Genomic DNA, 20,683 nt, shown 5'->3' with positions numbered 1-20,683 from the left:
ACTAAAAATACTAAAAATACTAAAAATACTAAAAATACTAAAAATACTAAAAATACTAAAAATACTAAAAATACTAAAAATACTAAAAATACTAAAAATACTAAAAATACTAAAAATACTAAAAATACTAAAAATACTAAAAATACTAAAAATACTAAAAATACTAAAAATACTGAAAATACTAAAAATATTAAAAATACTAAAAATACTAAAAACATTGAAGATGCTAGTTATGCTAAACAGTTTTGATTATTCAGATTGTTTTCATACTTTTTTCTGAAATTTTTTCCTTTTTCATATTATAGTAGTTTTTGACTTCAAAATTGGCGGAAAATTTAGCGTAAGATCGTCTTTTTTGCTTAAATATGCCACGATAAAAAAATTGTTAAAAAATCAAAATAATAACTTAAGAACGACGGAGGGGGAGAAATAACTAGTACTATAAGTATATTAAAGAATATTTTTGATTTCAGATAATTCTACGTCGAACTATCGTGTTCATCGTGCAACGTGATTCTCAAAAGAGGTTTTGGGGAATGCTCTGTTAACGCCTTATTTTCCAATATTAATATACGAAACTTTAACTAAATATTCTTTAAATGATGCTTTATAATGTAAAAAAAGTTTGAATAAATTTGCTTAAGCTGTTTCTTCGTGAAAAATTACAAAAAAGTTGTTTATTGATTCAAATTATCCCTTACCCCTCCATTAAAAGATTAATCAAAGTTACTACACTTTTCCACCTTTCGAGCAATCTTAGAATTCCATCTCGAAAAAATGTTTCGTCTTTTTTGAGGTGATCCAAGCTTGAAGCCCATTTACGATTTCTGCGAAAGAAGTGAACCGATGACCGGCCAGATAGTGCGTCGAAACTATTAGTAATCAAAAGGAGCAATGTCAGGAGAATACGGTGGATGCTGCAAAATGTACCACTTGAACGTTTCCAAAAATTTTTTACACGATTTTTGCGACATCAGGCCGAGCGTTGTCATGCAGGAGAATAACTGTATCATGCCTGTCATTGCTTGTGTTTCGGCTGTTTTTCTCCTAATGCATCAATTGTAGCATATAACGATCGTCTGTTTGTAGCAGCTCATAGTACACAACATCATTTTGTCCCACCAGATGCGTAGTTGCATATTCCGATCGCAGAAACTTGTTCTGTAATGTCGATACGAGCTCAATTTGCTATAATAAACTATGTTTAACCATATGGGTAATTTTATTTCAAACGCACAACCTAGCTTTCGCCGGTAATTTTCCTCCGGGCAAAACTTTTTCCAACCTTCCTGACTAGATTGTGTCATTAGCGTGATAAAGTTCTCAGTTTATGGGGGGGCACCTGGCAAGCAAAAATGTTCCATCCCCATTGTGGGCCGGAAAACCGAAGAACGAAGTCCGTAATCAACAACGTGGTAGAATTTCATGCAGCTACTAAGTGCATGTAAGTTGGGTCGAAAAGTGCCAGAAATTCCGGTCACGATCCCACAATCAACCTGGTGAAGCTGAGGAGAAAGAATGTGGCATCCCAGCGCAAGCAACAACCCGGTTGAACCCCGTCTGGTGAACCAGCTGTTGGTGAATCGATAAAACTTGAACGGATTTATAGACGAACCAAATTAAAATTCTACACCACGTCAATAAGCACGTTTCGCCACTTTGGCTCGACGGAGAATGTGTTTACACTGCAACTAGTACACAGCAGTAATAACATAATAAAACACAGGTTTGTGGCATTCGAGCTAAAAGGCGAATCGAAGTAGAGTATGCTTAACTCTAATTAGAATTTAACCACTTCCTTCCTGTTGTACGAACAATGCTGCGCGCACTCGCCATCGCCATCATGCCCGGCACCCGGCGGACGGAGGACGGCCCTTCGGTGCTGGATCTAATTTCTCCGTACCGTGGCATCATGCCCGGCCAGAAACAGGTGCCCACATATTTTGACAGCTGAAGCAACGGTTAAACATACCGATGAAATGGGGCTGACGTACTGCAATCTGTGCACGTAAATACACCCACAAATTGCTCGTTTCTAATTGATTCCAGGGAAATCGGTTTTATTTAGTTCAGTTTTTCTGCTGCCTCCGTTGCCGCCACCAGCGTCGGTCAGCCAAGGTAGCACATGTGATTTCCTGTCCGGTACGAAACAACGATTACATTCATTGGGTCAGTGTAAGCGAATCAATTCGTGTATCTGTCGGCTCATTATTACTGCCCAACAGGAAAATTGCACTGCATTTGAATGCAAGCTGGTGACACTCTTCGGTTGGGGTCCAGCTGTTCTTCGTACTCATGTTATTGGTTTTTGGTTATAGTTTCAGATTTGGGATCACATTATACTTGCGTGTACGAACACACCCACCGAGTTGTGACAGATTTTGTGGGTTGATAAGAGTAAGTCCTGCTTTTCGATAAGGATCTGAATGTTTTTTTTTCGATTTTGTATGTTTTAATCTTGTGTTGAATTGTTACTTGGATCAGAATATCTTTCTGGCTGTATGGACGGGGATGACACCCGAACCCAGATAGGCAGAGTGAAATGCAGCGACCTACCCATCACGCTTTTCAAATAAAATGTAACACATCAGTCTAAAAGCTCCCTGTCTAGCAAAGAAAACAACACTTTTAATTACAATCGTCGATTTTGTTCGTCGATTTATTCTCCTTTCAAAAAATAAGAAAATAGTCAATGGGGTCAAAATCTGGTGAATATGATGGATGCGATAGCAATTCGAATTTCAATTCATAGAATTTAGCAACCGCTTAACGATCGACTTGTGACACGGTGGTGTGAGAAAACGCCACATCTACTTTGCAAGCATTTTTTTTCATATTCATGCCTCAGCTCTACAATGCAGGGGACATTTCTTATAAATACGTAAGACTAAAGTAGCATATTTAGTTATTATATTGTTATATTTTGATCACATTGTCGTATGTCGATTACCGCAATTCCGGAGAATTCAGCCTCCAGTTGGTGGCCGTCAGAAGCTGAAGGGATTATACCTCCTTCTGATAGTATCTTTAAAATGTTAGCTATCTACAGCAACACTTTTTTTTCATGCATTTATTTTATGCGACTCAAGATTGTAAAATTAAACTGAGCCGGTTTATCATATAACATTAGTTTTAAGTATCACTAGCCTGCGAAGAAAGGTCATGTACACATACTTCTATGGCATCGTTCACCACGTACACAGGAATTTTGTTTTTAACATTGTCATACTCAACACTGTGCACTTCGTTGTTAACCGAAGCGAATGCAATTGCATCTCTTTCACGTTTAAACATAATGTACACAGAGTTACACGCCTTGTTGAACTGAATCTCATTTACATCATTAACATTCGTTTCTTAAGTAAGATTTCAATTTCGCTTGCTGCTGGTGTAACTTTGCAGCGTTTGAAATCAATACAAATTGAATTTGGTCTTACAGGCCAAGTTTCAGGCCTTTGCAAAGCGTATTTACCCATTTCGTATACTCTATTGTTCACTGCACTGTATTGTCTTTGTTTCTGTCGTCTCGACCGTAAGCAATTTTCGGCTGTGTCGGATGAAATGCGAATACAAACAACTGACTACAGCAACATAACGATGAAATAAATTATGCAGACGATTTTGCAGAATAATAGGCTCATTTGGACGATCAGAGCGATGTGCATCAACGGTGTTTGCATGACCACGTTTGAATCCAGCATACCAGTCAATATAGGTTAATTTTCTTCAAGCAGAACCAGGCTAATGCTTATCAAGCAATCCATTCACCTGTACAGTATTTTATCACCACATAGTTCGGAAAAATCTTGCGATTTTACATTCCTTAAGATGCACATAAATGAAGCGAGGTGTTTCACACAAATTTATATTCAACAACATGTGAAATTATGTGATTTGAAAATTACATGGCTTGAAATCGAATGAAATAAAAAAAAAACAAAAGATCAATTGCAACAGCGCGACTTGAACCGAGAAACATTAGAGCACAAAGCACATCGGTTAACCGACTGCTCCACAGAAGCACGCATCTGCTTGATAAATAATTGATACATATATATCCATACAGTGGCACTTGGTAGCCGAGTGCATATTATGCTTTAAAATTCTGTGCGAATGAAATATTGCCTCATTTGACAGGTTAAGCAGTTATGAATTGTACCGTCTGTAGAATTATGTCACCTGTAAAATTCATAGTTTTTTTCTGTGCACAAGAAAATCGTTTAAGATTTCTCAAATAGAAAGTTTATGCAATCACTTGAAAAATCGACTAGTAAAAATTAGCCCGGAAAGCCAAATGTCATATTTCATTCGACAATGTGATTGTGTGGGAGTGACTGTATGTAAGTATTTGACACATACACGTTAAATAATATCATTAATTTTTCTAAGGGATGCCTGAACCGATATTCGCAAATAAATGAATTAAATGAAAGGTGTTATGTTCCCATAAGTTGATATTGTATTTAATCCGGATCCGACTTTCGGTTCCGAAGTTACAAGAAGAAGTGTGTTAAATACTTCAAACCGTCATTTAGAGCGACAATGCAAAAGAGGTAAAAATTCTTCTAAATTTGGTTCAAAACTATTTCAATTTGTAGGTTATTTTAGCTGTTGGCTGCACGAAGCGACTTCGGCTATAGCGGTTCCCAATTCCCGGATCTACAAACAGTGATCGAAAAATTCTAAAACGGAACTCGCCCCATTTCCTCAAAGATGCCTAAACTGATTTTTACAAGCTGAGATTGGAATGAAAGGTCTTAAGATTTTATAGACTCTTAATTAATTTTTTCCGCATCCGACTTTCGAATTCGAAATTACAGAAGGAATTATGCTGCAAATCTCAAATTGTTTCGATTTATACAAAATGCTAGTTGATGCCCGATTGAACTTTTTTGTCTTCTTCCAACAGTCAAAGGAAAGTGTTTTTAAGAATGCCACAATCAGAGCTGCTATATGTCACTATCAACTAGCAACTTTGCACGATGGAGATTGGAAAGCTTATGTTACTGAACTGCTGGCAACCAGGCTTTACCAATCATCCATATATTGTGTGTCTGAGAGCCAAAACTGTCATAACTTAAATTCTCTTGATATTACACTCACCAGGACGCTCATTGATTGCCGATGCGATTGATAGTATCTGAATTTCTCCTGTCACTGCTTGATTACGATGTGACTAAATATTAATCAAGCAGCATAAACATTGAATTAAATTCTTGTACACCAATAAACTCCGAAATCCGATGACTTTTTACAAAGAACAATGAACTTTATCAATTAATGTTTATGTTGCTACTCTCATGGAATTTTTTACTTCAACAGTTAATAGGAGAATGAGAGAGAGAGAGAACAAAATGCGTCACCTGTCTTTGACTGAGTATACTTCTACTTGGCCATATAACTATCGAGTATCTCATTTGACAGACACTTTGACCGTACCGATTACAGTTGACGATGTTTTTAGTCAGTCTGTCAAGGTCATTTGACATGACTGACAATTTGCAACTCTGGCTAAAATTTATAGGAATGAGGGGCAAAGCGAAGACATTCTGGTTCCGTGTTCCGTTTTTACATTTTATATGTAGTATTTATAGCGTATATAATGTTGCGCCCTGTAAGTCGACTAAAACCTAGGGTAAAGGCTCCCTATTTCATCTCATTTGTAAGGACGTTACCTTAAAAACCTGATTTAGCCACTAAAATCACAATATTTTTTTTCATATTTCAGCTTAATTCGCCTTGCTCTACATCGATAGTTGGTTCACATTCCTTGGAAATTAACATAATATTCAAAAATCAGCTAAAAACACTTCTGATTTGTTCACTACTCTACACCTAATTTAATCTCAAAGGATATTTATGCATCCTATCGTTGGTCCTTTATTCACCCTATTAATTAGTAATGTCGACAGCAATCAAAACAAAATAGGCTCAAAATGTCAGAATTATTCTTACAAAGGGCCTAATGCCAACTATAAGACAACACACGATATTTTTAGAATCAGTTCTGAACCATTTCGACGGTTAAAAATTTTTGGGTCGTTTTTGCTACCTTTCGTTTCAAATTTAAAATTTTACTGTACAGTAAATTTGGTAAACTTTAAAAAAAAATAAATAAAAGAATTGTTACTATTTAGGCATTAGACAAAATGCAGAGCCAGAAATTTTTAAATTGAATATACATTTGTATAGGTTCAGAAAAAGTGAGAAGCAAAACATTAGACTTTTCTCTCTGAGTATTTATCAGTATTTGATTGCAAAGAAACACATATTTTCTATGACAATATCTGGCATCTCTGTGCACAACCGATGGAACACACACACACTAAACAGCGTTATGTTGACATATAGCGGAGAAGAAACCAGTGCTACTAGATTTGCCACAATGGTTATTTCATTAGTATTTAACACGCTCTTTCTGGTAATAAAGACTGTCCCAAAAAGTATAAATGCAACCAAAAACCGCTGCCATTTCGCAATGGTTCAGAATCTGTCAATTTTTATGGCTGCATCCTGTTGTTTACACTCTTCTCTAACCACTTGTGCAGTTGTTTATTCGTTTTCATTAGTTTGTTTCGAAATACGTGGACTTTCAGCAGAACAAAGTCGAAAAATTGTGTAGAAATGGTGCACAGAACGCGGACTGTCACTGAGAAAGATAGCAAAACTGGAAGGAGTAAGTGAAAAAGCCGTGCGAAATGCAATCAGGAAGTTCGGTGAGGATAACACCTTTGAGGATAAACCGAAAACGGATCCAAAAAAAATGTCCTGCTAACCCTCAGTTGGATAAACGTATACTGAAGGCGTTCGAGCAAAAGGAGGTTTCAGTTCGGGATGTGGCCAAAAAAGTGGGTACTTCGAAGTCAAATGTTCTTCGTGCTAAAGAACGTTTGAATCTTCGAACCTATAAGAAGCAGAAACAACCAAAACGTAGTCCGAAACAAGAAGCATCGATCAGGCCGAGGGTTCGAAAGCAGTACAATACGATTCTTGCTGGAAATTTTAACTGAATAATCATGGACGACGAAACCTACGTGAAACTCGATTACAAATCCTTCCCGGGCCCACAATATTATACGGTGCGAGAAGGGCAAGTATTAAACCAGTCCGAAGCATCGTTTGAAGTCGAAAAATTTGGTAAAAAAGCTATGGTCTGGCAAGCAGTTTGTCGCTGCGGTAAGATTTCGAAACCCTTCATCACCACTGCTTCAATGAACAGCGAAATATACATCACGGAATGTTTACAAAAACGACTTCTACCCATGATTCGAAGCCACAAGGATCCTGTTGTCTTCTGGCCAGATCTTGCTTCTTGCCACTACTCGAAATCAACGGTAGAATGGTATACTACCAAAAATGTCACTTTCGTCCCAAAAGACATGAATCCACCAAATTGCCCACAACTTCGACAATTGAGGAATTTTGGGCACTAACGAAGGCACATCTTAGGAAACATGTCTCGGCAGCCGAAACCATTCAACAGTTCGAAAAAGATTGGAAAAAAGTGTCAAAACTTGTCGCCAAAAAGTCTGTACGGAATTTGATGAGGGACGTTCGCAAGAAGGTGCGCCAGCTAGTCTACAATGGCTAGGTAGCAAATGTTGAGAATAATATTCTGTTGTTGTAGTCTGATATTATCAGTATATCGAATAAAATTCGAATATCTAACACTTGTGAATCATTTACAGCGAAATCAAAGTGCGTCCATACTTTCTGGGACAGTCTTTATACAAAGCCGGAATAGTTTTATTGAAATATAAATATCAATAATGTAACTCAACTAATGTCACGGATACAAAAAAAAACTTGTTGATGATAATTAGAAGCCGGAAAATATTTTTTATTTTGGAACATTATGAGATAACTTGTCAACTTTGCCAAAACAAATGAGATGAAAACAAAGCACAATCTAGGGTGAACTAAGTGAAAAATTTTCATCTCATATTTTGAAGACTTTAATCACTTTTCGGGTAATTTTTGAAGTTTTTAATCGTTAATTAAACAAGTGGCAAGTGAACACTACTAATTATGAAGTCATCCAGCATTCAATAGTAGTATAATTGTGCGAAATAGTGATCATGTTTTGAGAAGAGTCGATTAGTAGATATTCAGAAACATGACGAGCTGTAAATTTTGAGACGAAAATGTGTCCTAAATTGAAAAGTGAGTTTGTTTTAAGTGAAAAAAAAGACTGCCGAAAAATTTAAAACCATTTCTTTCAATGGAAAAGTGTGACAATAGCTTAAATCATAATTTCGAAACATTTCACAGTTTAGTTCAGGTACGTTGTAAGATATTATTTATGTTCAAAGTAATGAGGTGAAGGGATGGGATGGAAATAGGAGCTAAGATGAAATAGGGAGCCGTTACCCTATTTTTCATATTTTTTACGTTTCGCCTTAGACTCACCAGTGCAGAGCAGTGCAAACTGAAATGCTTGATGCTAAACTCGGCAGTTCAATTTGATCCGCAGCACTTTTTATTTTGCAGCGGAGTGCAATGTCTTTAATGACGTGCCGAATTAAAACGTGTTTTTGCCATTTTTTTGGCCGATGCAGGTTTGGTCACCAACTTTTCTCGGAGATGCCTTGGCATTACATTCCTTCCGTGGAATTTGGCCTTTCTGTTTCAACAGACTTCCTGTAATTGCATAAAGTCTTAGAATCCATTGCATTTGCAATAAATGACACTCCCAACCCCGCTCGCAAACTGTGAAAACGAAATTCATGTTCAGCCGACAACACAAGCAAAGCAGTAGCTTCAAACCTATATATTTGCCTTGGCTTCCTCACTCAATCGTTTCCAGATTCGAGCAAAGAACATGTGTTTCACAGTAGTTCAAAATAATACAAAATCTTCCCAACACACCAATACATTCCCTATGCATCAAAAATGTGAAAATTATGTCACTAACTTTTCTCGGAGGTGGCTGAACCGATATTCACCATCTTAGATTCTACTGAAAGATCTTAAGAAGCCATAAGAATATCTCAATTTTTATTCGGATCAAAGTTCTGGTTCCGAAGGTAGGGTGCTTAGTGTAAAAATGTCAATTTAAATATTTTTTTCATAAGCTACCTCTTTATATTGGCTAGTGAATTTCTTTAGTTTGAGTCTATCTGTAACCAAATAAACCATTGATAGTTCCATAAATGATATGCTGAATTTTACCCAAGTCCGTCTACCGGTACATTTTTTGTCCAAAATTCAAATTGTCATAGAGAATTGTAAAAAAATTGTAACACATGGATCAATAAGTCCCGAGACTAAAGCAGAGATGGCGCTCGTAGTATACCAGTAACCACGTCTTTCTAGAGTACTAACCTTTGCTTGAAACGGGTCAAAATTTCAAGTCGATCCGACCAGGAACAGCTGAGTTATCGAGGTTGGAGTTAAGTCGTTTTGTAGTTTGTTTAAAAAATGGAAAAAAACCGAGTTTCGTGTTTCGATACAATATTGTTTTTAATGGGTAAAAACACCGTGCAAGCGAAACAATGGATTGAAAAATGTTATCCGGACTCTTGTCCGTCAAAAGCAACGATTTGTCGGTGGTTCGCCGAGTTTAAACGTGGTCGTACCGACACAAATGACGCGGAACGCTCGGGTAGACCTGTGGAAGCCGTTACACCGGAAAATGTGAGTGAAGTGACAAAAATTATAATGAAAGATCGTAAAGTGAAGCTCCGTGAGATTGCTGAGATGACACAGATATCATATGGAAGTGTATTTACTATCCTTCATGAAAAATTGAGCATGAAAAAGGTTTTTTCCAAGTGGGTGCCGCGAGTCGATGATTCAGGAAGCAGTTTAAATTGAACGAATTGGGCTTTGATCTGCTTCCCCACCCCCCATACTCGCCAGATTTAGCCCCCAGTGACTACTGGATCTTTGCTGATCTAAAAAAATTCTCCAGGGAAAAAGATTTGGCTCAAATGAGGAGGTCATCGCTGAAACTGAAGCTTATTTTGAAGCGAAAGATAAATTTTTTTATAAACATGGTATTGAAAAATTGGAAAAACGTTGGAACCATTGTATCACCCAAAAAGGTTATTATGTTGATGAATAAAAAAAAATTTTGCAAAAAAAATGTTGTTTCCATTGTTAGTCTTGGGACTTATTGATCCATGTGTTAGGTCATATTAATATATGGTTGAATAAACCGAATGTCACTATGCCGATATCCAGCTTTCATTTCCGGAAGTACCGACAATAATCATCAAATGTGATAAAATGGAACTCACTTCACTTTCTCACATATGATTGAATAGATTTTTACTAACTTAAATTCAAATGTAGAATATCAAGGTAGTAGTAATATGCAATTGCAATCTTCAAAACTCTTTTCTAAACTTTTTTTGAATTGTAGTATTTAAAGAAACTTCTGGAGAAAATGAATAATATGAAAAAGATAGCATTACACCACTAGATGGATTAAAATAGGTTTTTCATATCTTCCTCCGTTTCTACTTTATTGAAATATTTTCAAGGTTTATTCTTCATGATGGCAAATTACTTCGCAATTGGCTCAATAGACCGGGAAGATTGAAGTCCATCGGCGCTTATTAGCTTCGTTAGTCTTTTACCAATCTAAAGCACCTTTCGAGTAATGGTACTAGGCTATATCCAGCCATAGAGACGGTCGGATAAGCAATTTCTTGAACCCGAATCCGACCCGTTCCCGTTCGAAATAGAAACCGATCCGAAACAACCGGTACCCAGTGGCGTACCGAGGAAATTTGACACGCGGGTCAAAAATAAGATTTACTGCCCCCATCGTTGGTTTAGTGAGCAAATAAAAAAGAAAAGCTGAACTCCATTTCCGGAAAGATAACTTGAACGAGCAAAACAAAAGGTTCCAAGGATTGGTTTGCCCCCGCCCCTAAAACGTTGCACCCAGAGCAAGTGCCCGCTTCGCAAACCCACTATCCCCTCCCCCCTCTCTTAGATACCTGAAATAATTCAAATTGTTAAGCGCAGAATCTATATTCGCCTGTAGCTTCTTCGTTTATCATTTTTCGAAAAAATGATATATCAGCCACTTATAAGGCTCATTTGAAACCGTCATTTTGCAGAAGGTGGCATGGTGCTACAATTCGGCGTTCAAGAGTTATTCGACTCTTTCGGTTTTTTGTAAGGCAATTTGAACACTAATTTATATGAGTTAAAAAGTAACACCTTTTCAAATTTATTTGTAAACTTTCTTTATTGTATGACCTTTCAAAAACCGTACATGGTTCGTTTCAGAAGGTTGACTAATTTTCAATGAAAAAAACCATCATAACTTTTTAATGGTAGCTTATATTAAAAAAACTTAATTTAACAAAATTGTGCGCAATAACTAGCTAGACAACTCTTTGGAAGACCATTTTCTCGTACAACTTTTCACAAAAAAGTTAGAATTAAAAAAAGTGATTTTAAAGAGCAACCCTGCTTTTGGCAAAATTTATGCAACCTTGAAAAATTTATGCAACCTTGAAAAAATGGAAAGTGGCTTCAGAAAAATTGCGCAAAGTATAATTTCTGCAACTTTTCTGTGAAAGGCAATTATTTAATAAAAATTCAATTCAAATTGTAGATTTCAACCCAAATTTGGACCACCCTAGTTATCCTTCCTATCCAAAGATGCACCAGTTGATGACAAACAACTACAAAAAACTAATATTTAATTGCGAAAATATTTTTGTCAAGCTAATTTCCCGTTTCGAACCCCTGTGCATAGTGTTACCTTAGAAGAGGAATTAGATGCTTACATTAGAAGAGGAATTAGATGCCATAGATCATCCCAAATTTTCACAAATGGAGCACTACGCTTTCCGCATCAGTAAACTGCTTGCCAAACTATGTATTTTTGGCAATATATGATATCATCTGCTTTCTAACTTCTTCTGGAACATCTGGGTCTCTAACGTCGAACTTATGATGAGCAGTAAAAAACCGGAAATCCGGGAGCTGCCGGAGGTGTGCAGAACTGTTTTCCTCTTGAGAGCTTAAACCAACAGTTAAACGTTCGTTTTGCGATTTAGAACATGAGATATTCGAGTTCGTTTTGCGAATTAGAACATGAGATACTCCAAATTTCAAATTCTTGTCGATGTCACGACTAGAGAGATCCGGTTTTTCAAGGCACGTGCTCAAAATTATTTTACGCCGCTGCTATTTTTCCGACTCCATTTTTCACGACGATTGCAAAACTACTACTGTCACTTGCACAATGTAAACAATACACATTAAACTAGTTTCACTCATAGTTTTAATTATTAATAATCAAAAGATACACCCTTTCAATTATTTCGATAAATATGTGTGGTGGTTATTTACAATAAGGTAAAATCAAATAAGGTAAAGAAGTATTGCACGCGTGTTCAGAGAGTTAATCAAAAATGCTTCATTTTATTAGGTTTCGTATGAAACAACTTGCCACGATTCGAACTGTTCAATCATTCCGGATTTTAGATTAATCAAAACCGATTATAAAATCATCCATCAAGCTAAGTGTCAGATAGGGAAATTAATCTCGGTCTCCAGAAATGCGGAACACATAAAAATTGCAAATTCACCCAAGCCAGGTAAATGAGAAAAAAAATCCATAAGTCCTCAGGCAAGTTCTTGCTAATACGATTATTGATTATCAATTTCACGAAACATCATTACCTCTTCACTTCGCTCACCGTTTGCGATTTCCCTACCTGACCGAGCATGAATGAAAAAGCGGCACTACACTGCCGCTTCCAAAGTCAGAGACTTTCCACCCAGGGGCCAACCACGCAAAGTCCTTCCCACCCCGTGGCATCTTTATCAGAACTCGCGCCCCTTTTGCCGACGGCAAGTGAAACTTTCTCTTCAATCGATGGCGGTATCAGAAGGCAAACAGAGGCAAATTTGCTTATTTGTGGCTTTTACAGCTGAGTCAGCACTTCACCAGGTACCAACAACTTTGGCCAAACCGAGTTCCGATGCGTTCGTACTACGCCTGGAACCGGCCTTCCTTTTCTCACCGGACTATTCTTCAGATATCCCGAACGTAACTTATGCCGGGGGGCCAATTGAAGCGTGATTACACAAACAGACTCGCACACACATCGACTCGCTCGGAGAGAAAAAAAAGGTGAAAAGTCATAACACCCACGTGGGAAAAATGAATAAAAGATCCACAAGAGCACTCCAGGCCATGTGTGCAGGTGCTTTATGTATACTGATAGTAGGTGCACGGGCCAGGATTGGAGGTTCAGAACAAGAACATAGGAAAGCTATGGTGAACTACCCAGACCCAGTACACAAGGATACGCCGCTATCTGACTTTACCTTAGTGTAATGAACCACCGAGTACCGAGCCACCAACACTATTATGCCGAGAAAAAAATGATAGAAATTCTTTCAGTGCAGGGATGATATTTGGGATCCAAGTCAGGACCTGGTCACATTTGGCCCCAGTTGCAACCATGGAAAAAAATGAACGAACAACGAACCCACGTGGGCTACAACATTGGGTGGCAAATGCGGTGCAATGAAAATTTCATGGATGAGACACTGTCCTTTCATGGCTCGATAGTTGCTTTGTACTCGGGATATTTATGAAGTACGGTTGGCAACTAGCACTGCAGTAGTTGCGAGCTATGTGCTACGTTCTGGAATTAGGTTTGATTTTTAATTAATAATTTAATTTTGCACTTCTGGCATGCAGATAAATTTCTTCAAGCTTTTATGATTGTCAAGCATATTCATTTGATTACACATTTTGTCCTGCGATGATAGAATTGTTATTATAAACTCAACAGAAGATCACACAACAAAGAATGAGAGATTTTATATTGGAAAACTGTTGCTATGCCACATCAGTAATGAATCTTAATTCAATTGAGCAACTTCCACATGTTCCATGTTCTCTTTTAATCACAAATAGTTTAAGATACAATGAATACTCATTCAAAGATCCTACTTTTGGTTCTGTCGAAGCAAATACGTTTATTCCATTCTGAATATTAATTATAGAGACAATGACTTTGTTCAAACCCAAGCTTAAGGTTGATTTACATCTCAAGGACCATTTCTTTTAAACAAATTGGACGAGCGAAATCCTTCGCTCACGTGCTTTTGTATATGAAATTCATACTAAAACGTGATTTTTGCTGGTATCTTTTTGGCAACACTGTTTTGACAGAACACGCGTGAATCGTCTCTGGTGTCATTGTCAAACATGTTCAGTCTGGTCTATAAGGTCTATAAAGGCCATGTGGTTTCAACAAGACGGTACCACATCCCACACGGCACGCGAAACAATGACCGAATTGAGAGCCGCCTTCGGTGAACAGTTTATTTCACGTTTTGGACCAACCTAGATCGTGTGATGTAACACCTTTGGACTATTTTTTATGTGATCATGTTAAGGCTCATGTCTACAGAGATAAACCAGCAACCATGGACGCACTAGAAGCCAATATTGAAGCATTTATTCGTGAAATGGCGGCCGACATGTTGAATCAATGAAAACGTGGACATAAATCAGTAGCTGAAAAACCGTTTTTTTAATGCATATAGTTGCTTTTAAGAAATTATTTACAAATATATACCGCGTAATTTGATTCTATCCCTAATTGTTCATGACCTACTTTGACTAAAAATATAACCATAACTTATTTTTTTGATAAGATAGAAATTTTTTTTCTTTGGTTTTACCTTTTTTCCCTATGATAAAACCTTGCACCGAAATATGCAATCTTATGCAGTTATTTTTTATGTTTAGAATAATTGTAGAAAATATAAAATCCCATAATTTTGTAGAAGGTAATGCATAGGTTTATTCTTTTCTGGAAAAGTTATACATCATTTTACCTTTTTTACCCTGGAAACCTTGTGCCGAAGCGAAATATGCAACTTAATGCAGCAAAATTTTACAATACTCATAGGAAAATATATTCCTAATCAAATTTATTTTCCAATGAGAATATCTTGAGTACTATTCGTGTGACTAATTTTCACTATGGCCATGTTGAAACTATGAATGGTTAAAAAGAAACGGAGGGCGTCACACGTCTGCTATTTTTGTAGCTCACTTTTGCAGTGAGCGTCGCACGATCAACATCTCGTATCAAAAATCGTGTTGCTTCGCGATAACTTTAATTTATTATATTTGGTTAGAAAACATTTTTCCATTTTTAAAAACGTGTTGCACTTTTGATAATTTTTCGGATTTTCAATAATTAAAACTAACTTTGAATAGGCCTTAAAAATTGCATCGAGTTCTGCTTAGATTTTTTTCTAATACATATTATTAATTGTCAAAAAGTAAACAAAATAATGAGCATGAGCTTGAAATATCTTTCATATATTTGCATATATGCATAGCATGTATAGTAATAATCTTTATACATTATTATCTTGTTATACACTATATTAATTGTCACTGGAAGCAATTGATATGCTAGAACTTACAGAAGAACAAGAAAACACAGATCAAGAAATTAGCGACACAGAAAACTCGGGTGATAGCGTGACTGATACTGATTGATCAAATGCAATGCGACTAAGTGATAGATTTTTTTTTGTTTCCATTATAGAGGTTTTAACATTGCGGTCATTCACCTCTTCGGACCAGAAAAGTTTTCTGATCCTATGTACGGGGTTGGGAAACGAAAGTGACAGATTGATTAGGTTGTGAAAAGTATTGGGAAAAGTTACTTAGGTAATAGAGGTAGATTCGACGTAGATTAATCAGAAAAAACTGTTTTTAAAATAAAGCGAATATATCTCAAAACACTTTAACATTATTTATATCTTCAGCAAATATATCTAAAATGTTTCTTTCTTCAAAATAAAATAGAAAACAAATTCTTTTTGTAAAAAAAAAATTTTATCTTCGAAATTGGTACTACCCCCTTAACAAAAATCAAGGTGCCACTTTCAAAAGAAACGTTATATAATCTTGTAAAACTTGTTCGAAGACACGTTAGCTCTTAAAAATCAGTGAAAATCAGTACAGACTTTTGACCGTCTTTTTCCAGTTTTGGACCACTGTGTGTTGGAGAGAGTGTGCCAAAACTGGACCTTCCATTTAAAGCGGAGCCGCGGCCAACATTTGTATGAAATCATCTTCAAACATTAAATTATTTTGATCGTTCTATCGATTACAATAAAGATTTCATAAATTTTCTCAATTTTTTATAATAATCAAATCCTATATCTTTTAAAAAAAATCACCCTTTATATAGGGTAATACTTTTAAACCAGCAACATAAAATATGGTTTGTGTTGGATTTTTATAATTACTATTATCATTATTATACCGACTGCAAAAATTTCCTATATATCACGAAGCATGGAAGTCCGAAGCATGTCTTTTCCAATAAAGTTCAGTCCTTTATAGGGTACCCGAAAATCTATTGCGCATCAGCTACACTTCCTGTAAAGTGACTATGAATTGTCTCAATCTCAGTGTCCCGCTTGTGCTTTCAACCACGAGATTCGTTGTCGATTTTCGTTTACTTTACCACGCTGTGTGCTTCGATCGTAAAGGCGCTGTTGTGCTTTCTTCTCATAACCCTTTAATATCGGAACGGGAAGTCGGATCGGGATTAAATTAAGGAATTCCGTGTAGAATCAAACGGCTTTTCATTTGGATCCAACTTTGCGAAAACAAGCCAAGTCATCGCTGAGAAAAGTGAGTTCGATTTTAGAGTTTGTGAAAAGTATTACCGTTGCTTCCGGAACCAGAAACCGGAACCTGGTATAATCGAAATCGATTCGCTTAGCCATCAACTGATAAAGCCTAACGATTGGGATTGATTAGAGCCTAGTTTTGAAATACATTTTCGTGTTTTGCATCACCGCTCTGTATAACTGTTCGAAATTGTCAACACTCTTTATCCTGTAATTTTAGAACCGGCGGTTGGATCCAAATGAAATTCGGGAGTTTTGTATGAGACCATGAGACCTTTCTTTTAAACCTAATTTTGTTAAAATCGGTCACGCCATCTCTGAGAAAACTGAGGAAATAATTTGAGATTGGAATTATTACACTAGTCACCCCGTAATTCCGGAACCAAAAAAAAGGAACTTTGTATGAGACAATTTTACTTTTAATTTTGATCTAAGTTTGCGACAATCAGTTCAGTCGTCACCGAGAAAGGTTAGTACACTTAGTTTCATTCGAAAAAAAATCAGGAACTTTGGGACTACAACTATCATTTGAATATAAGGAGTGTATCGATAAGTAGTTAGCAACATTCAAACAGTTACTACTCTGAAATGGCTTAATTTTTTGCAGCGTGTTTTGCGGTGACATGTTTGTTTACATGTCAATAACAGCTGCGCAATCGATTGGTTTCGGTACGGTTTATCATTTCAATGATGAGTCGAATTGATCCGGAAACGCGAAAGAAAATTCGGCACACTTGGTGCTCAGAAAGTGGTGTCCAGTGCGTTAAATTTTCATTTTCAATCGAATAATATAAGATAAGAATGAAATTTGTGGCCGCTGACCGTCAGCATATCCCTACTAATTCATTTGACTTTTGCTGCCATTTTCAAGTGAAGCTCCCGGAATTCATCGTCAGTTGAATAATCGTATCTAGTCATTTGAAGTTTTGTTTGCTCAGTTTCGAGTGCCAAGTAGTGTAGCTCCTTCATTGTCTTCGCTCTTGATAGTAAGCAAGTTCGAACGAATAGAATTATAAATGGAGTAAAGTATTAAAAATGAAAACTGAAGGAGGAAACAATTAATTTATGCGTATTCTGTGATTGATATTTCAGCTATCTGGTTTGTCTTTCATCTATTATCTTGAACCAATTCGAATGTTTACATGAACCTCATTTGAAGGTCGCTCTCACACTATTAAAAGAGATATTTTGTTACTTCAAGAGTTCAACTGACGGTGGTTAAACTGAGCCTCGATTGAATAGAAACGAGTGATGAACTGAATGCTGCCCGTTCGGGCCGTCAGCAAACATTGTGTGTGTCAGAGAGTGAAGTTTACTGCATTAGAGAAATCGTCAATGTGTTCCACATTCAGTTTCAATTGAATTGAATGAAGTTTTACTGCACTGGTGGTGTCACGTACAACAAAATTGCAAAACGGGTGAAAGTGCACCACACCAGTGTCAAAAATATTATCGAGAAATTCGGTGAAGGATTTGCCCCGATCCGGTAGAAAAAAGGATCCCAGCCAGCCCGGCCGGGACTTAAAAGTGGTTTAGTACATCGGTGTCGACGCGGAATTTGGCCAAACAGTTCAACATCAGCATCGGGATGATTCAACGGATCAAAGTTCGAAACTCCCTGAAAACGTACAAAAAACAGAGGGTGCCGAAAAACTCCCTGGTACAGCAAGTTCAGGTCAAAACAAGAGCGCGAAAACTGTATACCCAGATTCTACAGAATAAAGACGGATGCATCCTGATCGACGATAAAACCTACGCCAAGGAAGACTCTCGAGCGCTGCCCGGACCGCAATATTATACGAAATCGGTGTACCAAGACCTGGACGACGCTGACACCACGGTGGCGATGGAAAAGTTTGGCCAGAAGGTGTTGGTCTGGCAAGCAATTTGTACCTGTGGTTTGCGGTCGTCGATTTTCTTCACGAAGAGCACAATTAACGCCAAGGTGTACGAGGAAGAATGTTTGAAGATGAGAATGCTGCCACTGTACAGAAAGCATAAGGCACCTCCTCTCTTCTGGCCGGATTTGGCTTCAGCCCACTACGCCAACTCCGTTCTATAGTGGTTGTCAAAAATAATGTACAATTCGTGGAAAAGGACATCAACCCACCGAACTGCCCGGATTCTCGGCCAATTGAAAGGTATTGGGCAATTGTCAAGCGGCACTTTCGGAAGGAAGGTACAGTGTCCCAAAACATGCAGGAGTTAAAAAAAACTGGACAGCTGCCACCAGGAAAATCACAAAAGTAACTGTGCAGAATTTAATCAAGAATGCCAAGTCCAAAGTTCGAGCGTTTCACAGAAACTAGGATTTTCTTCAATATAATCAGTGAAATGCATAAAAATGTAATTTTTCTATAATATATCGAAAACTGATGTCAAAATATGTTTTTTTCACTTTTTTATTCAATAATCAATGTTGCTAACTACTTTTCGATACACTTCTTAAGTTCATGAGAATCGGTTCAGCCATCTCCAAGAAAAGTAAGTGCAAAAAAAGTCTAGACTGACGAGTCAAAGACAAAACGTAAAGAAAAGTAAAAACTGTTATGCGACCTAAGCACAACCATTGGATAACCCCTAAATAACCAAAATAAATAATCTTAAGCAACATATTGAAATAGTATACAAATTAAAATAATTCTTAATCTGTAGAAACATACTTTCGTCGAACAGAATCCGGAAACTGCGTACGATAATGAAATATCATGTCAACTGTGAACTGATAAATACTAAACTAGAACGATCTCGATAGCTCACCCGTAAAATCAGAAATTGCTGTATAATCCAAAGTGTGCTCACCTGTAAAGAAACATAAATGGAAATTAAATTAGTAAAATCTAATAGAATGTGAAATCTGCTCTGTCTTAGACAAGATCCAATTCGTATGCTAAGCAAATTGAAAGCTTTACAATTTAAAACTTTACAATTTTCGACTCGGTTCAAAGGGTCGACCTTTCTATGTGAGAAAAGAAACTTATATATTATTTGAAATTAATTGATTCATTGGTTTTTGAGATATCGTCCTTACCGCAAATGATATCAGAAGAAAAATCGTTTTGGAGCAGGGTCTACAATTTTCCACGTACGACGAAATTTTTGTTTTAAATACTACAAAGTATATACTATTAAATGAACATTTAGGGGTTTTTGGTTTGTACAAAAAAGCACATGTTTTGTTTCAATTTTCTTCATGTTTCGCCTTCGGCACATCGGTCCGCACTATTTAATGCTTTTTGGTTAATCTCAATAAAATAATTTTTGCATCTACTAGATTAAACGAAAGATATGGGCTTCTAATCTCACACAGAAAGGTAAGAAATGTCTTAAAATTAATATTCATCGTATTTCAAGTGTGGTTTACTGAAGCTTTCTATTTTTCCTTTACTTTTGTAAAAATACATACTTTTGAAAATATCTCGGTAAAATTTTGCCGTGGACGTGATATCTCAAAAACTTTTCAACCAATTTTCACGAAATTTTTTTCATTGCTCATCTAAAAATTATTTATTTTACTCAATGATTTTTTTTCAGCATTTTGAGCATCAAAAAACTTGATATAAGTCGAAAACAGAAAAAAAGAATTTTTGGATGGTACTAATTTCTCTTCAATAATTCTTTGACTTTTTATTTCATTTAAGCGGTTCGTCTTAGTGTTAATCGCATGGCCATAACTCTGACAGTTTTCAACTTTTTTAATTTCTCGATTCTCATATAGAAAAACTATGCAATCACTGTGAAAACCGACTTTTGAACCGAGGCCCAAAGGGTCGAGTTTCATAAACCAATCGACTCAATTTGTCGAATACGCAAAATGTCACAGAAACCGCTAAACCGATTTTACGGCTCTTGGGCACAACAAGTGTGTATATAATTGCCATGCCCAATTTCCACCATTTCGTATAATAACCGCCAGAGTTTAGTGTCAAGTGAATATTTCCTTAGTTAGAAATCAGATAATGTGAAATTCTTAGTGAAAGTTAATGTTATTTGGATAGTAGAAATTTAAGAGGTAATAGTCGAGTAATCA

At 36.7% G+C, this 20,683-nt stretch overlaps 1 protein-coding gene across 6 annotated transcripts in view; it reads right to left on the bottom strand.

Annotated features, from left to right (window-relative positions):
• LOC131437950 (hepatic leukemia factor) overlaps positions 1–20,683 on the bottom strand; it is a 421,032-nt gene that overhangs the window by 258,935 nt on the left and 141,414 nt on the right. For 4 of the 6 annotated variants that reach the window (XM_058607647.1, XM_058607646.1, XM_058607649.1 and 1 more), the window contains one exon: positions 19,414–19,455. The exons of the other annotated variants lie outside the window; for them this stretch is intronic. In XM_058607647.1, coding sequence (XP_058463630.1) covers positions 19,414–19,455 — 42 coding nt within the window. The remainder of the gene's footprint in view (positions 1–19,413; positions 19,456–20,683) is intronic. 6 annotated transcript variants of the gene reach the window in all.

This window comes from Malaya genurostris, chromosome 3 (genome assembly GCF_030247185.1).
Source record: "Malaya genurostris strain Urasoe2022 chromosome 3, Malgen_1.1, whole genome shotgun sequence".
In the NCBI taxonomy this organism is placed as follows: domain Eukaryota; kingdom Metazoa; phylum Arthropoda; class Insecta; order Diptera; family Culicidae; genus Malaya; species Malaya genurostris.
The sequence above is the reverse complement of the archived record's forward strand: the minus strand, read 5'-3'. Positions and strand labels throughout refer to the sequence as shown.